This window comes from Lycium ferocissimum, chromosome 5 (genome assembly GCF_029784015.1).
Source record: "Lycium ferocissimum isolate CSIRO_LF1 chromosome 5, AGI_CSIRO_Lferr_CH_V1, whole genome shotgun sequence".
NCBI classification, from domain to species: domain Eukaryota; kingdom Viridiplantae; phylum Streptophyta; class Magnoliopsida; order Solanales; family Solanaceae; genus Lycium; species Lycium ferocissimum.
The window spans coordinates 19,799,745-19,808,172 of NC_081346.1; the positions used below are offsets into that span (position 1 = coordinate 19,799,745).

The following is an 8,428-nucleotide window of genomic DNA, read 5'->3' on the forward strand; positions in this document are numbered from 1 at the left end:
AAGTAATTTTACTAAACTACCCCTAATTAAATAGTATTGAGATTTGATCATTTACCACTTAACAAGGGTAATTTTGAAAGAATAAGGTTAATTGTTTCTTGATTTGGTAAGTGCACACTCTTTTTTACCAAAGAAAGAGTAAGTGGACACTCTTTTTGTTCTAGTAATTTTGTATGCACTTAATGGAGTTTGAATCTGAATAGTAGAAAGTGGATGAAGTAGCGATGAAATACCATTTTTACAGAATTTTTTAAATATACATAATCTTAATGATATTAAAATTTTGTTATATATTTTAATCATTTAAACTCAAAGTTATTTAGGAATTAAAATTTGATTAATTAAAATTTAAATCTAAATAAATAAATATATTTAATTTAATAATATTAATATTCGAATGATTAAAATTTAAATCTTTATTATGTGCATATATAAGATCTCAACCTTTGGTGGTGCTCTCGCAGTTTCATAATAAGTGGTCTTTTTAGCTTTTACACACCTCTTAAGATTATTCACTCCTAGAAAATTAGAAGTGATTTTACTAATTTATTCCTAATCAAATTTTATCTCTTTTTAAGTTGACATTGGATTAAGTGCTTAGAAAAAAAACTTAATAATTCTTAATTATGTAAATAAAAATAATTTTAAAAGAATAAAATTAATTTACCATTTATTTTGAAATAAAATGAAAAGGTTACTAGTTTGACCTCAACTAGGCTGGCTTGGCTTGGCTGGTCACTTGCAATAGCCGATGATAAACCCAATTAAATACAATCCAACAAAGCAGAAAGAAAATAATACTCATTGAACAACTGATAATATTATTAGATTTTGCATAATTGAAATCCAGCTTTTACATCAGCGTTTTCTCTTCTTTCTTTCTCTCTCTTCACTCTGCTTTTTCTCTCCCTGTTAGGGTTTCAGGGAGCGCCGCTTTTGTTCTCTTCGATCTTCACAACTTTCAGGTAATTCATTATAACTTCTTCAATTTTATCGAGTAGTATGTAATTTGAATTTGGATTAGGGTTCTATTAACTGCTTGATCTATAAGTTTCTAATATGCTTCATTTTTTGATGAATGTTTAATATTTGAACTGCGATCTATGCGTTTCCTGGTTCAGTTTAATACTTTTTGATCTAATTGTTTTCTCGTATCCTTATAACTGATATAATTTTCTTCCTCTTTTGGTGGTGTGTGCAATTTCAAACTTTGGCTTTTTTTAATTGAGGATTTACTTATGCTGATTTATTGAGTTTTAAAGCTCGTTAGTACCAATGTAATTAAGGATTGCCCTATAGATTATGGACCGGTGCACTGGTGGTTTAGGATATTACATCGGCGATAATTAACTTTTTTATTTATTATGCTGGTTCATTGAGTTTTTAAGTTCTTTAATTTTTTTTGGCGGTTAAGATTATAGCTTTGTTGATGTAGTGGGAAATGCTGGTGTACAGGTAATTGGGCCTTTTGACGGTTCTATGGTGGTTTATACTTGTTTTTGGTTAATGTTAACGAGTTCTCATTGGTTCAGTTGATAGTTGAAGAACTTGGATTTGTGCTTTATTGTCGCTTTTAATAAACCAAAGAAAAATTGTCGCCTTTTGCATCGGCAACGTCATAAGTTTTTCTTGCTGGATCGTTAATTATGTTGGTCCATTACCTTTCTATTTTTGCTACGTATTGTCTGGTATCTACTTATCCAGGAAAAAAAGCTATTGGCTGGTACATTATGTAATGTGCAAATCTGATCTGTTCATCTTTTCTATATATAGTTTACTTATTCTAGATTCGATTTGGTTAAAGCTATCTCTTTGTTTGTCCTTAACTGGATTTTCCTTGTTGTACAAATGCGCCACCCCCCCCCCCCAACCCCAAACACACATATATATGCTTAGAATTTTGATGACAGAAAAAGAATTTAGCATTGGTAACAGTCGGCTTCATTGAACTTCTAGTTGCGTCTACATTGCATTTCTTTCTGTTTAAGAAGCACTTCTTTAATCTAGCAGCATGGTCTCCCAATGGTACTGCATTTGTTTATTTCTGTTTTTCTTGCTCTTGGAAATTTATCTGCTTTCGTTCTGTCTAATAATTTCTTTAGTAGCATTACTTCAGGTGCTTTCATTTGGATGATCTTTGGAATCTAACTTGCATCTTATCATGTTTTCTTGCAGATATAACATGGCAATGGAAGTCACCCAGATCCTTCTTAATGCACAGTCAGTTGATTCAACAGTGCGGAAACATGCTGAGGAAACACTAAAACAGTTTCAGGAGCAAAATCTTCCTGGTTTCTTGTTGTCTCTGTCTGGAGAGCTTGCTAGTGAAGAGAAGCCAGTTGACAGTCGAAAGTTGGCTGGTTTAATACTTAAAAATGCTTTGGATGCCAAGGAACAACATAGGAAATTTGAGCTTGTGCAAAGATGGCTATCACTTGATATGGCTGTGAAGGCCCAGATAAAGACATGTTTATTACAGACGCTCTCTTCTCCTGTGCCTGACGCTCATTCAACCGCAGCACAAGTCATTGCTAAGGTTGCTGGCATTGAGCTGCCTCAGAAGCAATGGCCTGAGTTGATTGGTTCACTCCTATCAAATATTCACCAGGTCCCTGCTCATGTTAAGCAAGCTACTTTAGAGACTCTGGGTTATTTATGTGAGGAAGTTTCTCCTGATGTTGTGGACCAGGATCACGTAAATAAAATCCTTACAGCTGTAGTTCAGGGTATGAACGCCGAAGAAGGGAATAATGATGTGAGGCTTGCTGCTACCCGAGCATTATATAATGCTCTTAGTTTTGCTCAAGCAAACTTCAACAATGACATGGAGCGTGACTTTATAATGAGAGTTGTATGTGAGGCTACTCTGTCTCCAGAAGTCAAAATTCGACAGGCTGCTTTTGAATGTTTAGTCTCCATTTCATCAACATATTATGAGAAATTGGCTCCATACATCCAAGATATCTTTAACATTACAGCAAAGGCTGTTAAAGAGGATGTAGAGCCTGTTGCTCTTCAAGCTATTGAATTTTGGAGCTCAATCTGTGATGAGGAGATCGATATTTTAGAAGATTATGAGGGTGATTTCACTGCAGATTCTGATGTTCCTTGCTATTATTTCATCAAGCAGGCTCTCCCTGCTCTTGTGCCTATGCTGTTGGAGACACTTCTTAAGCAAGAAGAAGATCAGGACCAGGATGAAGGTGCTTGGAATCTTGCAATGGCTGGAGGCACTTGCCTTGGACTGGTGGCCCGAACTGTTGGAGATGATATTGTTCCACTTGTTATGCCATTCATCCAAGAAAACATTTCAAAGCCTGATTGGAGGCAAAGAGAGGCTGCAACATATGCCTTTGGTTCCATTTTGGAAGGTCCTTCTCCTGACAAGTTAACACCTCTTGTTAACGTTGCTTTGAACTTCATGCTTAGTGCATTGACAAAGGATCCCAATAGCCATGTGAAGGATACAACTGCATGGACCCTGGGAAGGATATTTGAGTTTCTTCATGGTTCTACAGTGGAGACACCCATTATTACTCCTGCAAACTGCCAGCTGATAATCACAGTTCTACTTCAGAGCATGAAGGATGCTCCAAATGTTGCTGAAAAAGCCTGTGGTGCTCTCTATTTCCTTGCTCAAGGCTACGAGGATATGGGTGCATCATCTCCCTTGACACCTTATTTCCAGGAAATCGTGCAATCGCTTCTTACAGTTACTCACAGAGAAGATGCTGGTGAGTCGCGACTTAGGACTGCTGCATATGAGACATTGAATGAAGTAGTTAGGTGTTCAACGGATGAAACAGCTCCAATGGTCTTGCAGCTTGCTCCTATCATTATGACAGAGCTTCACCAGACTCTCGAGGGTCAGAAGCTTTCATCTGACGAGAGAGAGAAGCAGAGTGAGTTGCAAGGTCTTCTGTGTGGTTGCTTACAGGTCATTATTCAGAAATTAGGGGCTTCAGAGCCAACAAAGTATGTTTTCATGCAGTATGCAGATCAGATCATGAACCTTTTTCTCAGGGTTTTTGCATGTAGAAATGCTACGGTGCATGAGGAAGCCATGCTTGCCATTGGAGCCCTAGCCTATGCAACTGGTCCCGACTTTGGCAAATACATGCCTGAATTTTACAAGTACTTGGAAATGGGCCTTCAGAATTTCGAGGAGTACCAAGTGTGTGCTGTTACGGTTGGTGTTGTGGGTGATGTATGTAGAGCTTTGGAAGATAAGATCCTACCTTACTGTGATGGTATAATGACTCAGCTTCTCAAGGACCTGTCAAGTAACCAGCTGCATCGATCTGTAAAGCCTCCAATATTTTCATGCCTTGGTGACATAGCGTTGGCAATAGGAGAGAATTTTGAAAAGTACTTGATGTATGCCATGCCAATGCTCCAGAGTGCTGCAGAGCTGTCTGCCCACACATCTGCTGCAGATGATGAGATGATAGAATACACAAATCTTCTGAGGAATGGAATCTTGGAGGCTTATTCAGGGATATTTCAGGGCTTCAAGAATTCCCCTAAAACTCAACTTCTGATTCCATATGCACCTCATATCCTGCAATTCCTGGATAGCATTTACATGGAGAAAGATATGTAAGTATTACGTGATTTCTTCTGCATTGTTCATTTTCACTCTTTAATGATGTCATCTTTATTCTGATTTCCTGGATCTTTCCTCTTTTTTCTTCCAAATTTTAGGGATGATGTGGTGATGAAAACAGCTATTGGAGTTCTAGGAGATCTAGCAGATACTCTGGGCAGTAATGCTGGTTCATTGATTCAACAATCATTATCAAGCAAAGACTTTTTGAATGAATGCTTGTCGTCAGATGACCATTTGATTAAGGAATCTGCTGAGTGGGCAAAGTTGGCCATCACTCGTGCCATTTCAGTTTGAGGCTGTGGCCGCTTTGGTAGATACTTTTTTTCTTTCTAGTAGGTCCATGCATGCATATGGTTGTGTCCAGTTGGGGTCCGAAATTGCATTCACGAGTCTTGTCATTGATGTTATCTGACAACGGAGGAAATCTACCATCATGTTGTCGTTAACTCATGCGCCAGCACCGGGGTCGGGGTCGAGGTCTTGTTTTTCCATGGAGGAGGGGTGGGTGGGGGAAGGTTACTACTCAAGAGTTGAAAGGCCTTTCATTCAGCATGTGATTTTGCTGGTGCTGTGTATTGTGGTTGAAGGGGTCTGCTGTAACTTACTGAACGAACAAGTCAGGTTACTGGTTTGTTGGGTTTTCCGTGGGTCTATCTGGTAAGAAGAGGCGCCCCAAATCATCCTTGTGCTGCCGTCTTCTCCAAGGGCTTTAAGGGTCATGTATAAGTTCAAAGTTTTGGTAGTCATGATACTTCAAGCCAAAGCTTCTTTGATATTGTCCCATCTATTTTTTTCTTTGGGTCTGTCAGTCATCGGTCAAAGCAGCTGCATTTTCTTTACATTCAAATTGCATACATCTCATTCATTTCTCTTGCATATACTGGTGGTGGGTTAACCCACTTTTTTTTAATTTAAGGCATTGCGTCTGCATCTTCATGTTTACTACTTCTGGTTTGTTTTCGGCAGTAGTTATTTTTGCACGTCAGTAGTAGATCGTGCATCCATGAAAGCGTGTAAGCTTCCTTTCTCGTGCTGTTACAATATAGTTTTTTTTTCTCTTGATCGTAGTATTATAGTATATTTGGTTGTTTTTTCGGAGGGCATGATGTGGAGATGTCACTAACCTAAGTGGCATCTAAGCAATAGATTGAAGATCATTTTTTTAGTAGATTCACTTGCTGCTGTATCTGCCATGCCCGTTGGTTTTCCAGTTTAGAAGTGTGTTGAAACCGTTTGCAAGGTTTATTTGAAACCAGGAACAACTGAAGTTAACTACTTGCCCAAATTTATTTATCATATTGAAATTCGAAAAGATGCCAGTGGGGGAAAACTTGTTCCAGTTGTGAAACACGGTTCTTTACAAAAGATTTTTTGAGGAAGAAAACGTGACATATGCATTATCCATCGAGTTATCTTAAGTAGAACGAACCTCCCAATGTAGTAAATCAGTTACTCCCTCTGTTTATTTTTACTTGTCCACTTGGGACTTTTCACGCTGTTTAAGAAATAGTAAATGAAGTGCATAATTTATCAATGTACTCATATTAATTGGTGTATAGTTTTATTGGATTTGAAAAATAATTTGAAATGAGTAATTAATATTATGGATAAAACAGAAAAAATAAAATTGTCTTGCTAAAAGATGAAGAAAGCCAAATTTATTTTTAAAATATCGGAGCAAGAAAGTGTTAATGTAGAAGACATATTTTTGGTAGAACGGGCGACTTTGGGAACAAGTCGGCAATTCTTACAAACAAAATAAGGGAAAAAGAAAAAAGAAAAAAAAAAAGGCACTTAATTAGTACGCAAGAACATCTTGAGTAAAGGCATGCCGTATGTTCTTAATTGCGAAAGAATACCCAGTCGGCAATTCTTACAAACAAAATAAGGGAAAAAGGAAAAAAAAAAAAGGGCACTTTATTAGTCGACAAGGACATCTTGAATAAAGGCCTGTCGTCGTATGTTCTTAATTGCGAAAGAATACCCTGAGGGAATGGTAAAAAAGGGAAAGAAAATGCATGCTAGTGATGTGATTTTCACCTTGCTCCCTCTGTTCCATTTTGGGTGTGTTTGGTACGGATGAAAATATATTTTGAAAAATGTCTTTTAACTGTCATGTTTGGTTGATCAAAATTTTTGAAAAATATTTTTTCTAAAAATAAATTCTTTGAAAATGAGGAAAATAGAAATAGAAAAAACAAGTTTCATAAATGGTTCCATTGTAATTTGTATCTGTAATTTGTCTCCTTCAACACACTCCACCTCTATCACCATATCCCCTCCACCACACTTCAACCTTTCACCCCACTCCCAAGTGTTTGCCTAGATTATATAAAATGTTGTTGGGATAAAAAAAAAATTGTGGAAATATTTTTCGTCATACCAAACACATGCTTTAAATGGTATATTTTTATATTTATATTTAAATATATTTCAACTTAAATTTTTTATTTTGTTCTTAATGAAATGATTTATAACCACATAAATATGTATGACTTATTTTAGATGCAAGCTTCTAAAGTCTTTTTTCTTAAAATAAATGCTCAAAACGGTGCTACATAAATTGGACGGAGGAAGTAGCATCTTTTTATTTAGGAATTTGACCCACAATTGACATGCTATGTACATGAACCTTTCTTAATCAAAGTCTAGTTGAATAACTTTGCTTTGTGCGTGGACTGTGCCTCAGTGAGTGACCAAACTTTTGTTGGGAACATATCGTACCAATACCGCTTGAGGCGGTGACTTCATAGATGTGGAGAAAAAGCAAGACATAAAGGAAATGAGGAAAACTCAAAAAAGTTAAGCTATACTTGTAGTTTCATCATTTTGAGCTGTTCTACTTAGAAACTATTTGTGAGCTGATCCCAGATGTAACAACCAAACAATGTAAATTGGAAAAAAAAAAAAAAATCAGGAGAGGAGCAAAAAAGGAAAAGGACTTGTAAGCATGCTAGAGGAACAGTAAGTGCCATATTCAGCAGTGGCTTTCACTGCTCTAATATCAAAAGTGACACTCATCCCATCCCCCTTCACTCTCCTGAGAATCTTGAATGCAACTCGGACAATGTACAGTGTGACTATGCACAAAATTTTACGAAACCTCTATATATGCACTATTGAACTAGTATGAGAGTTTGTTTTTTCTAATTTAACGAATCAAAGTGATAAATGGCTGAATCTCAGTAGATCGTGCCAACAAGGTCATTGTACCACTTACTGTATCCGTCGTTTATTTAAGTTTTCTTCAAAGGATTCTATTCTCTATTGAAATTGTACTTCAAGGCAGTTCACTAGTTTGGATTGAGATTATGGAGTTTAACAATGTTTTAATTTTATCCCAAACTAATGTTCACTTTATATATTTTTAAAGCATTCACTACTTGTATAATTTTTGAAAATGCGTATATTAGCAAATGTGAATCCAAGATTTAAATTCTATGGGGTTCGAACTTTAATGTTCTTAGGGGTCGTTTGGTGTGAAGGATAAGCAAGTCGGATAAAATTTAGAGCGCCCTTATCCCATATTTGGTTTGGAATAAAAATTCGGATAACTAATCACGGATTGTACTATTTTATCCCACTGAGAGGTGCGACATGTCATCCTGGATTAGTCATCCCGGGATAAGTTGTTTCCCAACCAAACGAGCCCTTAGTATTGAACTCATTGTTTTAAAAACTATGGGTTCAGACCTAACTATTTGTTGCAATTTCAGCGAATCTTTATACATAAATTTTTGTTCCGTGTTAAAGTATTGGGTTTAGATTAATCCGGTACTTGCCTGCTTCATCCGCAACTGCCTATATGTACTTTTAATA

At 36.6% G+C, this 8,428-nt stretch overlaps 1 protein-coding gene across 1 annotated transcript; it reads left to right on the plus strand.

The window, feature by feature from the left end:
• Window positions 1-735: 735 nt before the first annotated feature.
• On the plus strand, window positions 736-5,774 carry LOC132056398 (importin subunit beta-1). Its single transcript, XM_059448570.1, has 3 exons — window positions 736-965; window positions 2,176-4,599; window positions 4,705-5,774. Exons 2-3 carry the CDS (start codon window positions 2,183-2,185, stop codon window positions 4,901-4,903), a joined length of 2,616 nt encoding a protein of 871 aa, XP_059304553.1. The 5' UTR covers window positions 736-965; window positions 2,176-2,182; the 3' UTR covers window positions 4,904-5,774.
• The last annotated feature ends 2,654 nt before the right edge of the window (window positions 5,775-8,428 follow it).